The sequence below is a fragment of the Tachysurus fulvidraco genome, chromosome 7 (assembly GCF_022655615.1).
Source record: "Tachysurus fulvidraco isolate hzauxx_2018 chromosome 7, HZAU_PFXX_2.0, whole genome shotgun sequence".
Taxonomy (NCBI): Eukaryota; Metazoa; Chordata; class Actinopteri; order Siluriformes; family Bagridae; genus Tachysurus; species Tachysurus fulvidraco.
In genome coordinates, this window is record NC_062524.1 from 10,093,191 (window position 1) to 10,110,974 (window position 17,784).

Consider the following 17,784-nt stretch of genomic DNA (forward strand, 5'->3'; position numbering starts at 1 on the left):
ACAGATCACAATGTCATCTTCTAACATCATTGTCTACACCGATTCCTGTCTGTCTTTATCTGTCAACCTTTCCATAACCATAGCAAACAAGAAGGGACTCAAAGCCGATCATTGATGTAGCCCCATATCCTCCTTGAACTCCTCTGTTTGACCTACAGCACATCTTACTGCTGTCATACTCCTCTGATACATATCTTGCACTACACTGACTTACTTCAATGTAAGGAGTGGCAGAACTAGTTTGATAGAGAAAAAAAACGCAACTTTATCCATCTGCCAAAATACATATCAAGCTACGGTTACAGCATTTAGCAAACACCCCATTTATACAGCTGAGCAATTGAGGGTTAAGGGCCTTGCTTCAAACTCCTGATCAGTAGACCAACACTTTAACCACTGAGCTACCACCTCCCCTAGATAGGCAAGCCAGTAGACCATCTTTGCCAGCTATAAAGTGCTGATGAAAAGGAAACCCTTCTGAATTGGCTCCACAAATGTTACACAATAGTCAAGTGGTTTTTAAGACAATAAAATAACAGTGAGACAATTTGAAAATCTCAAACATTTAATGATCACTTAACCAGCTTCAAAAGCTGGGCTATTAGCCGGAGTAGCTCGGACATTGAGCACTAGGGATCTACTGCCCTGACTGAGGCAGGAGGAAGAAAAGGTTGGAGATGCTATGAGAGCAGTGATTGAGACTGAACAGAGTAGAGTATGATAAATCTAAAGAGAGCAATGATTGCTTTGCCTAACATGTACTATGGGGCAAAGCTAAAGGAAAGTTCTGAGAAATGAAAAGAAAATTAGTTTGGGGGCTGATGATTTAGAGAACTCTTGATTTAAAAGATTGGGTATTTTCTGATGAGAGCAAACCTAACTGCCAAGACAGCCCTTTTAATAATAATACCACAGACATTTCACTGTGGGAGTCTCGTGTCACCTATAAATTTGTTTCTTAAGGAGCTTTTCAGCTTTATTTGTATGCCTATCAATGTTTTTTTTAGGCAAACAAGTTGATATTAAAGATTTCTCCCCTGATCACCATAAAGAGCTTTATTTGTTTTTATATAGCAAATTTGTGTGCATAAAATGCAGCACAAAAAGCTTCCCAAGGACTAAAAAAGACAATAAAAGAGACAAGAATCAAGTAGGGACATAATATGAGCAGCGATAATAATACAAATCTAAATAATTTAGTACAGGAAAAACATCACAGCGCAGAGAAAACATTAATAAGTGGAATAAAATGACAAAATGCTAAAAAAAAAAATATATATATGCTTCTGAAAGAAAAACAAGAATATAGTGATACGTACAAATAGTATAGATAATAGATATTAGTGATGAGACGTATAAAACCATATAGAAACAAAACAAAACAAAAGGTTGTGAGTTCAAGCCTCACATGGGGCATGGACATACTGTATCTTGACTTTTCTCCAGGATCAATACAGTGTCTATCTAGAAGTGCTTTTGACTAAAGCATTGTACATTTAGACGACGTTACATGTGCATGGTGTTTTTCCTCTCAGGTACTGTTCTACTTTATATTTTCTTCCCAGAATAGCTAAACAATGTTTACTAATTTATAAACGCTGTTTATTATATTAATAGGTAAATAATAAATACATAATCAGCATTTTTTTTTATTTATAACCAGAAATGAATGCTGTCAGTCATGGTGCCATGTTTAATATCCTGAATGAGCAGACATGCAATAGTTAAAATACTTAGCGCAGACCGTACAAATTGTTTAGTCTCAGAGTTCATCTTCTATTAGTCTAAATTATTTGACCAAATATTTTAGCAGCAGAATTATTAAGATCGTAAAATCATTAAGATTTGTTACGACAATACAATAAGCTAAAGTACAAAACAAAACAAAACAAAACAGTACAATAAAATACAAAACAACCCAAGACCATACAATAAACTAAAGTAAAACATAGAATATAATAAAGAAAAATACAACATGACACAGTAGGATTGACTAAAATATAATACAATTTCTAGGGCACGCTAAAAGGCAGACACAGTAAAAAGTAGTACTGAGCCAGGGTTCAGGTGAATATGCACAATTGTGAGCAAAGAGGGGGTGGGGGGGGGGGAAGAAAGAGAGAAAATGAAGGAGGCAGCACACAGGAAAAAGTACACTCAGCCTGTAGTGTAGTTGGGACAGGTTGGGGAGGCTGTGGATGATTGTCTCAGTGAGAGAAGGAGAAGGCTCCCATTTTTTTGTGGGAACTCGACTGGCCCACCTTGACTGTGGTGCTTAAGCCTCGGAAGCCCATTGTCAGCGGTGCAGTTCATGGTGCTGAACCACCGGCTTTTTTCACCGGTTTAAATTTTGTGAAGCAGAGGAAAGGTGGTGGTGCAGGACCCCCCCTTAGCTCCAAGCCCCCACCTAGCAGCAGTCATTACTTGAAGGTGTAGTGTCGAGTGAGGCTGGCCACGTTCCCATGTTGGTTCACGGCCCTGTGCTGGACCTGGAACGAGAAGTTCTTCAAAAAATGAAAGCATCGAGTTACTCTGGTGGTGTTATTTTTTGGTTTTGCCATGCATAGCAGGGGGGCATGGTCTGTAACTAGGGTGAAGTGCTGCTATGCTAGGTAGTACAGGAGTTCCTCAATGGCTCATTTGATCACCAGGGCTTCCTGCTTCACTACTGTGCAGTTCTTCTCGGCGGGTGTCAGCTTCTGGGAGAGGTACAGGACTCTCCTCCCCTTTACAGGCTTGAGAGAGGCCAGTCTTGGATGCGTCGATTTGCAGGGTGAAAGGGAGGCTGAAGTTGTGGTTTCTCTGGATGGGGTTTCTCGTGTTTCTCGGGACCTCCCGCCAAGCCCAGAAAGGCACGTACCTGAGTCTTTGTAGTAGGCTGGGGGTATGTAGGAGTTCTCCAGTGGTTTTAGGAGGCCCTGACCAATGCAGAAGACCAGGTACTGTGCCTCAGAAAGCCCCAGGGATTGGCTGACAGTCCGGCCCACTGGATGGCTCCCAGAACCGCCCCCAGATGGAACAAGTGGTCGGACTACATGGAAAAGTGGATCACGACATTGTCCAGGTAGGCTGCCGCAAAAGACCATGTCCATAAGGCATTGGAAGGTGGCCAGTGCCCCATGCAGGCCATAAGGAAGGACCCGGTACTACTCGGTATTGGCCAATCGTGGTGTTGTATGTTGTCTTACGGTTAGCATCCAGGGCTATCACCACCTGCCAAAAGCCCTTGGTGAGACCAAGTGTGGAAGTGTACCAGGCCTTCCCCAGGTGCTCCATGAGATCGTCCACTCGGGGGAGTCCTCTAGTTGAGTGTCCGAAATTCATTACAGAGGCGGATGCTTTCATTCAGGTTAGGCACCACCACAATGGGGCTAGACCCTAGGCTGGCAGATTCCTCTATGATCCCGTTGCTCAACATCTGTTCCACTTCCTTCTCTATAGCCTGACAAGGGATTTGGGGACCCTGTATGGCCACTGTCCAACCACCATCCTGGGAGAAGTTTTGATCTTCTGATGCACCATCTGTGAGGCCCGGTCTAGAGGAGAAGACGTCTGCAAACTGGTCCATGAGCCTGTAGTTGATGTGACGATTCTGCTCGAGGACTGTGTATGGGCCCTGCACTTGGCCAGGAACTTGCAGGCAGCATTTGCGACAAGTAAGATAACTTGGTCATAGGTCCTATTCTGGCCGAGTTGGACCTCCTCCACGTGTGCCTTCACAATCAGCCCCACTCGGTCGATCTGCACCTGCATGTCTTGGACAAAGTCAATGATGGATGGGATTGGCTGCTCCTCCCAAGTCTGTGTTGTATAGAATAAAGTAAAATAGAACACAGTAAAATAAACTCAAATATAGCACAACACAAAACACTATAATAAAAAAACAAACAAACATGACACAATAAAATACAACAGAACACAATACAGTATGATAAAATACAAAAACAACCACCCAGGATCTTGCAATATCCCTGCATTCTTGCAACATCCCTGCTTAACAATCTGATCTCCCATTTAGTCACAGCTCGCAACCTTGGGCAATCAACTACCCTTTTCCTCGTATGTTGCTAATGTGACACGCTCATGTTGGTTCCTTCTCTACAACATTAGAAGGATTCGGTCATTTTTGTCCACACAGGCCACTCAGGTACTTGATTCTCAAGACTGGACTACTTCACTGCTGGCAGGTCTACCTCTGAACGCAATTTGCCTCTGCAAATGATCCAAAATGCAGTTGCACGACTTGTTTTCTACCTGCCTGTCAAGTTCTTGCATACCATCCCGCTGCTGCAATCCCTCCATTTGGCTTCCAATAACTGCACGCATCAGATTCAAAACACTGCTGCTTGCCTACAAAGCCAAAAAATGGACCAGCTCCCTCTTATCTCAAAGGCCTCATCACTCCTTGCACTGCACCTGGCACCCTCAAAGCTACCAGCACTGCTAGACTGGTCCCACCATCTCTCCGGGTAAGAGATAAATATACTACAAGACTCTTTTCTGTTCTGGCTCCAGGGTGGTGGAATGTGTACAGACAGATGAATCACTGGCTATTTTCAAATGACAGTTGAAGAACACTTCAACTAGTACTTTCTTCCCTGTTTGTTGTGTGTGTATTTGAAAAAAAAAAAAATGCTACATACATATGATACAATGAGCCTAAATAACTGTTCAATGATAGAGACTTAAGCACTTTTGTACGTTGCTCTGGATAATGCCATCTACGAAATGTTGTAAATGTAAATGTAAATACCCCCCCTCTAAGGGTGGCTCCTGACACCCTAAAGAATACTCCACCCAAAAACAAGCAAAAGTCCAAGAGAGTGGTGGATCGGTGGCAGCAGTCTTGGGAGTGGGACGGAGGGACAGGCCCATGAAGTGGGACTGGAGCTGGATCCTTGTACAAAAGTGGGCCTGGATCATTGGAGCAGAGAGTCATGGTACAATGGGGGACCTGGGCCATTAAGCATAGGCAGACCTGGGCAGTGAAGCAGAAGGTGCCGGAATGGCGGTGGCCCCAGACCATGCAGCACTGAAGGGCCTGGGCAGTGAAGCAGAAGGTCCTGGTGCAATGGTGGATCTGGGCCATGGATTTTAGGATGAAAAGACAACCAAGGCAGTAAAAAAAAAAGTTTATTAACGTCCCCCATGGTCATAGTATGGCAGGCGTGACTCGAAGACAACATCCGTGTTTGCATCATGGCAGGCGTGAGATTCTGGGACAACCTCTGTGGTCGTGTCATAGCAGGTGTGAGACTCGGGGAAGACCTCTCTGGTCTTTGCATCACATTCTGCTGAGGAACAATACGTGGCCCAAATGCACCAAAGGGCCATAGAAGCAAAGTGAAGGGTAGTAGTTAGTAAGTCCACCTCAGAGACACCTTGGCTCAAGACAACTAAAGGGAGATCTTGCTCCTATGGGAAACCCTCCCATCTTCATATGCAACCCACATAACTTGAGAAACTGATATGGCTGAAGACTCTGGGATAACACCCTTAAAGGCTGAAGACTCTGGAACAATGTCCATAACTTCTGAAGGCTGTGGCGCAGCAACCATCTTGGCAGAGTTTTGGGGTGCTGCGGCCATCTTGGCAGGCTTTGCCGTGGCAGGCATGACGTGAGCAGGCTTAACCTCAGCACTGCTTTCTTCCTCTGTGACACCAACAGTAAAAGTAGACCCACTAAACTACAACGCAAAGTTTATGTACAATTCTAATGCCCAGTGTGGAGTATGTGGTGGCATTAGCTGTGATATTTCACTTGATAACCCATAGTGCAATTTATCCTTGAGAGCTGAGTCATTAAATTCTACCTTAGAGCTTAGTTAACAGAATTTTGCCACAAAGTCCTCAATGGGAAATTTCCCCTGACGGAGGAGTAAAATCCTTACCGCTGGATCCATAGTTTGGTCCAGAGGTGGCAAAAGTACACATATCCTTTACTCAAGTGAAATACAGATACTCATTTTTTAAAAGACTCCAGTAAAAGTAGAAGTAGAGACTACACTCTTTTACTCAAGTTAAAGTAAAGAAGTATGGGCTCTGACATGTACTTAAGTAAAAAGTCGCTGATACTACTATGTGTTTAGTGTCATGCTGGTAACTGGACATCATGTTTTATACATATATATATATATATATATATATATATATATGTGTGTGTGTGTGTGTGTGTGTGTGTGTGTATATGTATATGAATATATAATTTTGGAGTGTGCTGATGGATCTTTGTGTTCATCAGCCATAAGAGTGTTATGAAAGGCAGGCACTGATGTAGGTGAGGTATAGGGTGGAGTCAGCGTTCACATTCATCCCAAAGGTGTTCAGTAGGGATGAGATCAGAAAACAACCACATATAGCAGGAAAGGTCAGGTGACCCAATACTTTTGGAAATATAATGTATACCAAGTGTATCACCAAGGCCATATCCCAAACTGTAGGGAGATTCCAGCTCTGTCCTTGAAAACAACTCGAAATTATTGTGATGTTTTTCAAATGACAAAATTAATGTTAATTAACTCTTACGGGTCACGAAGTCAAAGTCACCACTAGGGGATGACCCAGAAACAAGCTTCAATTCAACTTTAAAGCATCAAATCCTCCAAAAACACGAAAAAAACCTATTTACCTAGTAAAGTTTATACTCTCAATATTTTTTAAGCCCACACACAAAGCACAATATGATTCACAGCCTTCATACAATTAGAAAAAAATTTTGGACAAAACTGACCTAGGTGGCGCTAGACCGGTTTTTCCCTTACTTTTAGACGCGTCTCTTTCTTCACTGGGGTAATATATTCCAACACAAATACTCCACAAAAATCCACACAGGTCCAAGGAATTGAAATCTGTAAGCCTTTTAATCCAAAACGCTCTGGTCGTGCCGCAAATATACCGTTAGTGTTCTGAAAACTGGAAACAGAAGTGCGCCATCATCTAGTTTTGCCAAAAATTCAAAGTCTATGTCATGTTTATAGCCCAGGTCCTAACGAATCAAATAAGCCCTCATTTGAGCCAATCGGTGCTTGTATGGCAGAGATAGACGGCTGAGAAGCCAATGATGGCATGACCTCCTTTTTGGGAACCCAACTTTGACTGACAATTACTCCTTCCAATAGCAATGAAATGGGCTGGGACCTATACAGCTGTTTAGCCAATAAGCAGACGATTCCAGCGCTATGCGGCATGCCTTATGTTCTTTGCCTGTGTCTGCGTGAACTGGATGCGCAGAAGAATTCTTGCGTAATCCCTGACCTTTTGTCCCTCTCACAGCTCAGGGTGTCAAGTTACAGGCCTGTTTTCACACCAGAGTGATAGAGAGAGAGTCTAGGCTTGTTTATGGCTTGTCAGACTGAGCATGCAGCCTTTTATTTCAAAGTTATATAGTAAACAACTACACAAAAAACGCTGCACCAGACGACCATGTCCGTAGAAAAATATTTTTATTGAAGCCATTTTTGGGTCTTTTGACTTGAAATTTTTTTGGTGAAAGCCAAGACATGTGGCTATGACTCTCAGTTGTTGGTATGTCCCTAGCATGTTCCAGAAAAATAAGATTAATCAGTTTATCAGGTAAACAACCCAGGCGGAAATGAAAACCTGCATTCAAACCCCTGTAACTTTGTGCCAGTAAGGCCTAGAATCAACCTGAATTTTCTGAAACTAGAGAATCTCTTCTTTCAAATGAGACCAGGCTCACCCCTGTGTGTCAAAGTATGTGGGAGCTGTACCACTTTTTGTTGGGTAGGTCATGTAGGCGAAAAACCTGCAAAAGGGGGGCAATGCTTAAAGGGGTTAAATTTAGCACTTCGTGTTTTTTGGGTTGACACCAGGGGCGATTCTAGGATTTCATCTTTAGGGGTGTTTCGCCCTCAGTGAGAATTTAAAACAAGAAGAGTTCTATATTATATATTATATGACAACTCTGGTAATAAGATTAGTGAAATTTCACTGCTTTTGGTTGCCGTCTTTGCGTCTTTCCGCCGATTAACGTTATAGATAAACGCCTCCAGCCCAGACTGCGTGTGCACGCTGCGCGTACCTGTGCTTCTCCGTTCAAATAAAGCAGACAGCTGAAGATGCACTTTTGAAAGACTACAACACACGCGTGTAAAAGTATGGAATAAAAGCAAAGTAAAAAAAAAATCGCTCTTGGATCAAACTGATAAATAATTTTCTTTCCCATCGACGACATGTCCTGCATTTTAACATAATTTTTATTGTTTATTTATGAAAGTAAAAATGATCCTTATAGTTTTAGGGTGGCTGAGATTACAGACAGGGGGCTGAAGCCACCCTAAAAAGGTGTAGAACTGCCCCTGGTTGACACAATTCGCAACGCATTCAGCAGGAATCCTTTTTGATGCCGATTATTTCAAACATCTCCCTCATATATGGCCATGTGTGTTCAGGAATGTCCTTGTTGTTAGTTATTTTAACATCGGTGACTCCCTCTGAATTAACATTAGCCATTCCTTTTGTAGGCGTGCTGCTCATTGTTAGCTCCGCTATCCTTAGTCTATGTCTGATAGCCAGTAAATAATACAGTACACCAGTCACATGGGGAAAAAGCCGCACAATGATAGGATGATAGGCTGGAAACAGAGCTCAATAAGAAGAAATAATACTGAAAGTAACGAGTCCATTTTGAAAATGTAAGAAGTAAAAAGTACAGATATTTGTGTAAAAATGTAATGAGTAAAAGTAAAAAGTTGTCCGAAAAATAAATAGTGGAGTAAAGTACTGATACCAGAAAAATTTACTTAAGTACAGTAACGTAGTATTTCTACTCCATTACTTCCCACCTCTGGTTGGATGCATGCAACACAATAAAATACAATACAACACAACAAAATACAATACAATGAACTAAAGTACAACATAACAGAATACAAATTAAAATCCAATAAAACACATTAAATTGCCATAGCTGGGCCCCTGGGCAAGGCCCTTAACCCTCAGTTGCTCAGGTGTAAGTCACTTTGGATAAGACTGTCTGCTAAATGCCATGAATGTAAATGTAAATTTCAACACAACACAACACAATATAGTATAATAAATTAAAATAAACAGAAAGACAACAAACTAAAAAACAACATAAGACAAACTAAAACACAACACACTGAAAAACAAGACAAGACAAACTAAAACCCAAGTCAAGACAAACTAAAACACAGCACAAAAATTGAAACACAAAACAACAAACACAAACACAAGATAACACTTTTGCAGCAATACCTCATGTGTTACAGTACCTTTATGTTGGTACCACAATTATTGGAAATACACCCTGATAAACACCCTGATGATGCCAACATGGCACACAGGAGAGTCTGCCTAGACATCCTTCTGAAAAAAAAAACCTCTATAATATCTCTGATACACAATAGATAAATCAGGCTTGAAACAGTTAATGGTAAGAAGTTATAAAATTGATTTCTGGAGAATTTAGGTTTCAATATCAGTGATTTAGATAAGTCTATTCTCTGTAGAATTGATGATTTTTGTCAGACAGAATTTTTTTAAACTTCCAACTTCTCTTCCTCTGACTTTTCTCTGGTAATACTTATATATATATATATATATATATATATATATATATATATATATATATATATATATATATATATATATAATGTTTTGGTATCAGAATTATTCAAATAAACCTTGTGGTTTTCGAGATATACTCGTTTAAATTAAAGCATGTCATTTTTTAAAAACAGGCAGGAAAAAGGAAAATAGGCTTAAGGCTTAAGAGTGATGGTTCATTGAGAAACAGTCATTTTTCAAAAAGTCACACATGTTCAAATGACTGAAGAAATTACAAGCTAAGCTATTTGTCTAGCTCTATATTTATTCATAATTAGTTTTTGTCAAAAGTCTGGAAATTCATAAACAATAATCGTTAGTCAATGAGTTTTATAGATTTTATAAAAGCTAGTGTTTAGATCTTACCATGAACATTTTTTCATAATACACTAAATGAAAACTTTAATGAAAAATTTTGTATCAAATTTAGAATCTTCGGTTCTATATTAATGTAATTTTACTGTCTAGCTGTTATTTGTTTCCTCTTCTTCTTCCTTTTATCTTCACATATTGTTAGGTCTCATTTAAACCTGTCATGGTCTGCTTTCCCGTGCGCTCTGCTTTCTGTCTTTATAAGCTCAGAAACGCTCCTGGTCACAGAGAAAATTAGCTTCATCTTTTTTTAAAAATTTCTTTTAAAAATGTATTTATTGATAAATTGATTAACAGTTTTCAACTTCAATTTAGATCTAACCTTTGCACACGTCGAGACTAGAATATAAATGGTGACGCTTAAATCCATAATTGCACAAATCTGGAAACAGGGTGATAATAAGGATCCCACAAACAGATTGAGACGATTGGAATAAAATGTCTTCATTGTTTAAAAAAAAACCCTTACTGAATACTGACACAATGTTATCTCAGTTTGTTCTGCATCAGTTCCCTACCGAGTGCCATATCATATCAGCCATTGTATAGGATTTTATTGCTTGTCTAATAGCTTATATATATATATATATATATACCGTCTGTTAACTGTTAGAATGTTTTAGCACAGTATGTTGCACTACTATGTCTTGAGCAGCTCAGAATCTCAACCGGTGGGTCATTAAATAGAGGTCCCCATGGGCACTTTCATTTGTCTAAGCAAATATATATGTACAATATATATACACACATAAAAACATTGTGTTGTATTTTAGTTTATGATAGATAGATAGATAGATAGATAGATAGATAGATAGATAGATAGATAGATAGATAGATAGATAGATAGATAGATAGATACTTTATTGATCATGGAGGAAATTCAAGCATCCTGTTGTAAAGTACAGAGACATAGGATTCCAAAATAAACACAGTAGCATTGTAAAAAAATTAATAAATACTGTATACATATGTACATATGCAAATGTGGTGATTTTATTTTTTAATAACATAAAAATGTAAAATTAAAACTTAAAGTGTCTAGTAGTATTGTATTATGTTGTATTTTAGTTTAGTTTATTGGACAGATGATGGATGGGTTGTTAGATGAATGGATGAATGAGTGGATGGATGGATGGATGGATGGATGGATTGATGCAGGGATGCAGGGATGAATGGATGGATGGATACATGGATGGATGGATATTTTTGTCATCCAGAAGAGACATAGATAATAATAAATAAATTTGCAAACTAAGTTTGCACTTAGTTTTCTGCTAGCCAGCCCATTGGCAAACATAGCCATTGATTTTCAATTAATTTCAATCTAATTCACATTTAAGAAATTAATACAAATATTGAAATCATTTATTTGGGCATTTGTTACAGTTTATTTCCACATAACATCTGTGAGTGGGTGTTTAGATATTCTCAAGAGACAAAAGAAAGATGTCCAGTAACATTCGTTCTCACACAGTAGCATTACTAATTAACAGAAGCACAACTGTAGAGTAGACACTGAAGTGGAATCCACCTGATATGATAAGAATTCTAGAAATTAAAAAACAAAAATGTATAGTTCACAATATGAACCAAATCATACTTGAACATACTGACTTTTGTTACATTTTGGAAATTTTCAAGAAATATTTTGCTTTAACGGCGATGCAGGCCATTTGCTATTATATCATTAATAATATTATTAAAAAGAATGATGCGGTGTTGCTTTTATGGAGCAGCTATAGAAAAAAAGCCTATTTGTTTTGTAAATATTGATTCAGTCTGTACACAAATATGACAGAAATACTGTTATATTATGGAGCTGAATAAAGGATTAGTATCTGGAGCTACCAAAGCAAAACACTGACCATAGAGCGAAACAAAAAGGAATAGCGCTTCTGATATTCATATCTGTATTTGTATTCACTTAGAATAAAGTACCTGTTCGATCGGAATAATTTAGTCTTGTTTGGTTACATCTTTAGTGCAGGTAAATTAAATCAGTGCTAATATCTTGGGAGAACAACACATGCTGTGTTTCTGAAAATCTTTCTGGATGACCATCAAAATAGTTCTGTTTTATCCGAGACCAAGAGTTAGGGTATATTAAAAGAAATGTTTTTCTGCATGCATGAAGACAACCTGGTTGCTCTATAATATAAAGAAAAATTGTACACAGCAGGCTTTAATACTGATGTGTGCAGGCAAGAGGACCGTATAGAGCAGATAATGGCCATGGTTAAGAGAGGAGAAAGACATGAGCAAGGACAGAACATCATGACCTGAGGAACACACGTGTATATCATATAAAGATACAGAAATCATGTTGAATTGAATTGATCTTAAATGTATAAGCCATGCATATATTAACAAATCACAAAACAATAGAAAATAATCTCACAGCTGCCAAACCTATAGCTGCTGTGATTTTATTTGTCCCAGTGATTTGAATCGTTTGTAAATGATTCATTCAGTGACCCTTGCACTTGCAGGGAATGTGATGGAATTGAAGACATCCACAGGGATGTGCTAGGTCAGTGATTAAGGTGTTGTACTGCTGATCAGAAGGTTGTGAGTTTGAATCCCAACAACTTGTTCTCTTAAACAATCTGTTTAAAAATACTGTTCACAAACAAATGCCACTGCAGGCTTTATTACATTCTGTATGTCAAACATCATCTGCAGGAAAACGTCACATTTTATACGTCGAGGATTTGAGTGAACAAAAATGGGAATCGTTGCATGGAGTGATTCGTCCACTTAAAAGATTCGTTCAGAAACACTGATTCATTCATGAACAAAACACTGCTGCAGACTTTATTAAATGAGATTTTATAAGATTTTTATTTATAAAATGTTAGAACGCTCAGGATTTTACTCAACACCAAAGAGCATGCTGTTATGATTATTATGATATTCAACAAAGCTTTAAAGTGGTTTCAGAATCGTTTGTTCATTATTTTGCTATTTTACATCTTTCAAACACATACTGCAAACACTTACCAAAGGAAGCAATAATAACTGATGACACTACATGTGTCCAAGTGTCTATCCAAATATCCTTTATTTAACCTTTTTAGACGTTTGAATAGTAAACTAAACCCAATCAACTTTTCCAGTAAACCCCATTCTAGCAAACTCGGTTAGCAACAAAGTTAATATTAACCTTAGCTAAGATATCTAGTAAGCTGGTTATTGTTCTAACAATTTGTATTAAACTCTTTTTTTGTTTGTTTAATGCAAAACAGCACACTGGTTCAAATAAATGAAAATTCTGATGCTGTTGCATAATCGAGTTTGTGATTAGCTAATCTAACAGGTTTAACTTTAGTCCTTTGTTGACTCAGTGCTGCTGGTCTCTCTGCACTGTATTTTTATTTGCTTTTAATTTAAATGAGAAATGATGACTTTTCATGAGTATTTGTTCCCACATTTCACAGATAAGGTGCCGCACTTCACCAGGCTTGGAGATGTGGAGGTGAATGCAGGGCAGAATGCAACCTTTCAGTGTGTGGCTAATGGACGTGCATCCAAGATGGATCCCTTCACCATGGAGGTAAGAGAGAGGGGGAGTCTGGGTAACTCAAGCCTCCCTGCACTTAAGAGTTATCAGGGTTTTATTTTTTTTTCTTTTTGTTATCTCTCAACACACCATCATTGCATCTACTTGGGTCAAAGATTTCACATGCTCTTATGACTAGACTATATATTTTCCATTGCTTTAAAAATTTGGGTCGTAGACAAATAAATATATACAATTTATTAAAACTTTATTGGAATTAAATATTTTGCACCGGTAAGATTCTTATCTATCTATCTATCTATCTATCTATCTATCTATCTATCTATCTATCTATCTATCTATCTATCTATCTATCTATCTATCTATCTATCTATCTATTTATTTTTATTCTCAAGCGCATGATTCTCATACCAATGAAGACACTTATGTAATTTCTTTCTATGATAGCTGTATTCATATTTTCTGCACGTGAATCAAAGAGGGAGATTTGGCTGAAGACGTGTTGTGATGTCATCACACACCACAACTTGGCACAAATCTGCTTTAAGCTTTAAGTTAGAAACAGTACACATCATGCACTGAAATGGAACCTTGTCTACTTTACACACTATAAAACTAAATGAAATCTAAGAAATGGATAAGAAAACATAAGTAAAGTTTATATTTGTTTTACTTTAGTATGACTTTTTTTGCCACTTAAGCCAGGTTCTTCAAACTTTGAGCTCTTTTCAAAATATATTTTGAGCCTACAGCATCTGTTCAGTGGCAGCTCAGTGGTTAAGGTGTTGGGCTACAGCTTAGAAGGTTGTGAGATTAAATCCCAGAATCGCCAAAACTGCCACTGCTGGGCCCTTGGGCAAGTCCCCTAATCCTCAACTGCTCAGTTGTATAAATGAGATAAAGGTAAGTCTCTCTAGAAGACAGCGTTTGCCAAATCCTGTAAATGTAAATGCAACATTGCCCCAAATGTTTACAAGTTCTATTACCTCCTATCTTTAAACTGAAACCCTTCTTTACTGTTATTTCTCATCTTTAGCATTTCTTTTTCTTCTTGTGGTGCAAAATGATGATGAATGTGGAGTTGGACTGATATAAATGTCACAAATTCCCATCTGCTTGTTCAGACAGAGCTCACAAATATCATACCCAAATATCTGATTACGGTATCCCATATATGTAAGTGGCCCAAAGTGGAATTGAAGATTTCTTTCTTTCTTTCTTTCTTTCTTTCTTTCTTTCTTTCTTTCTTTCTTTCTTTCTTTCTTTCTTTCTTTCTTTCTTTCTTTCTTTATTTATTTATTTACAAGTTGCCTATCTAATCTGGCAACCAATTAATATGTCACTTAAAAAAAAGGCCACTATCTGATATTAGATTTAATAAACTCACTTCCTTCCTAATGCCTTACGATATCTGAAGCATATTCTTTTTTTTTCATATAGTACGTATATTAAAGGATTTTTGGTTTGATAGACTCTCATTTAGTGGAATCAGCTCCATTAGCCTTGTAATAAAAGTAAGGCAGATTTTGGACATCCAAATTGTCTTGACTGATTGAATACATTTAAGATAAGTGAGAAATTCTGCTATATACTGTATTTCTCGCTCTATGTTAAAATCATTCTCTGTAATAGAGCTTGATCAAAATACGTAGCCCTTCTCCAATCCCTTTGTCTTCTTCTGTACAAAGACAGAAGTAATACACTAATGTAATAATATAATCAATGACTTATAAATATATATTGTATATATATTAACCTTGAATACGGAAGCTATTTTATAATTAAACAAAGCACTTTCAGTAACCAAGACCCACCTTGATGGCATGTGTGCTGCCATTGCCCATTAAGCCTGTGTTTGTCTGCTGTTTGATGCTGGAGAGGTTGTTTGTGGAAGAATTATTTTAGCTCTTACTTTGATCCTTAAAGCTTTGAGAGAGCTCTGGCTTGCCTGATGGACTTTGCAGCTCTGCTTTTGCGGTTCTTCAAACAGAACAAACTAATAAGCTTTCATGTAGTATTCTTGTTTGGTTAGAAAAAATCTCAGTAAATGTCTTATCCAGTTTGCAGTTGCTTATTTTTTCTTTTATTTTCAGGTTTCTGGTTGAAATACATGAATTTGAATAACCATCTCAATATATAAAGGTGCATGTGTGGAATTTTATTGAAAGAGTTTTAAATTTATTTACAAACCTCACGTAAAAATTTTAATGCGGGAAGGAGACGACCCGGCTTTCTGGCTGTTTGATGTACTACACGTGATGCTGAGAGCGTGGTCGTTAAGACCTTGGGCAACTGATTAGACGGTCATGAGTTCAAATCCCAGAACATCCCAAATTGCCACCATGGGGCCCTTGAGCAAAGTCCTTAATCCTCAACTGCTCATCTGTATAAATGAGATAAATCTGGGTAAAGGCATCTACCAAATGCAGTTAATGCATTATTTATTAGACTGGATTTAAATTTACAGAATGTACAAACAAAAGTTACATGTTTTAATTTAGGTTGTTTTGAAAAGACATTTATCAAAAATCTGCAATATCCACTCAATCTCTCCAATTCGAATTTGGACTCATGTTCTCGGTGATTTATGTGCATTAAACATGTTTTCACAGTAAAATTACATGATAGGAGTTTATGAAAGAGGAATCGTTTGTTTTAATTTGATAATAGAAGCCTTTATTTTGTCACATATACATTACAGCACAGTGAAATTCACAGAGTGCAGGGTTGGCAGTGCTGGGGCTTGTTACCCGATCAACAACACAGAGCTTTAACCACTTGAGCCACCACTGCCCCACTTTGATTCATGGTGTATGAGTTATCATGCTCACTGGTACATACAGCCATTAAAAACTGAAAGCTTTTTAAAGTAAAGCAGGACAACTTGGTGGTTCAGCAGGTATCGTTGCAGACTACAGTGTACCTTAGAGTTTGCGTGAATTTCTTCTAGGTTCTCTAGAAGGTGGTTTGGCGGCACTAAATTGTCACTGTGTGTGTGTGTGCATGGTCCTCTGAAATGGGCTGGTGCCCTGTCCTGTGTATGTGTGTGTCTATGTCACACCCAGTAACGCCTATAGATCTTCAAAACAAAGTACCAATAAAGGGACAAATAACAGTTGTCACTTGAATGGACAGCCATGAAAGCCTGGTTGGAGGGGTGTATTTGAACAAGATTGAATTGGACAAAGATCCTGGAGGTGAAGGTACAAAAGTAAAAATTAGGAATGTTTGCTCAAAAAAATTAAATATGAGATATGATATTATAATGATTCATTGTTGCTAGGTCCAAGTATAAGTATGCTTTGTGTGTGCTTTTGTGTTTAATTGAATCTCTGCTCTCTGGTGTAAAAAAAATGACCGGAAGTCAGTAAAGAATTGTGCATGTCTATCTAATGATAAAATGAGCATTAGAGTGAGAGTTTGAGGGCAGGAAATGTGAGCAACGAATGTGCTGTGACATTTATGAATTGCTCCTCCAACCCCTCCAACCTTCCTGTCTATCAGTCTGACATTTGCTTTATTCCCCATCGCACGTGTTTCGAGCTGTCCCACTTGCGCTGTGCAGGCTGACTGGACTGTTATAATGTTCCCATCAGTGACTTCTCATATGCCATGCTCACGGTGCTTTCTTCACAATGACACGATATCAGCCAGCATGGTTATATTCAAACGATACAAAAGACTAATTGTAACTCTCAGAAAAACAGCATGGACCATATCTGAGTTTCAGTTTCAAGAAGAACCAGTGAAAAAGCTCTGGGAAACCATTAGCAAAATTTTAATAAGGAAAATAATATGCAGCTTTATGAATTTTCAAAGGATACCATGACTGACACATTCACTTGAAAGGCCACATTAAGATCACAGAAATGCTACCAACTAGGAAGATGAAGGGGCTACTTCCAAGACTCATGAATCCTCTGGATCTTTTTGAACTGACAAGAAACTTATCCTTGTTAGGGCTTTTCTGGATTTTTGTGTATTTCCTAGAACTTTACACTACAACTCTCCACATCACAAACCAAAAATAAAGCAACTTTAATATGAAAAGTTAGTAAACATGTTTTAAAAAGCCTTCACTAAATACAATAGAAAACGCTTTATATAATTCACAAGCATATTGTTGATCGATCAGGCATCAGAGACGGATACAAGTACAGATGATGCGTTTGTTATTAAGACAGAAAGAAAAAACAAGATAAAAAAGGTCATGAAATGAAGAAACATATCCGAGGAATAAAAAAAAAACAGCTAACCTGAAATGATTATGGATTCAAGTCATCCTGGGAAGTTTGTATTTACGG

At 38.1% G+C, this 17,784-nt stretch overlaps 1 protein-coding gene across 5 annotated transcripts in view; it reads left to right on the plus strand.

The window, feature by feature from the left end:
- Window positions 1–17,784, plus strand: part of ptprua (protein tyrosine phosphatase receptor type Ua) — a 232,253-nt gene that overhangs the window by 129,770 nt on the left and 84,699 nt on the right. For all 5 annotated transcript variants that reach the window (XM_047816652.1, XM_027143997.2, XM_047816651.1 and 2 more), the window contains exon 5: window positions 13,398–13,513. In XM_047816652.1, the coding sequence (XP_047672608.1) occupies window positions 13,398–13,513 (116 nt within the window). The remainder of the gene's footprint in view (window positions 1–13,397; window positions 13,514–17,784) is intronic.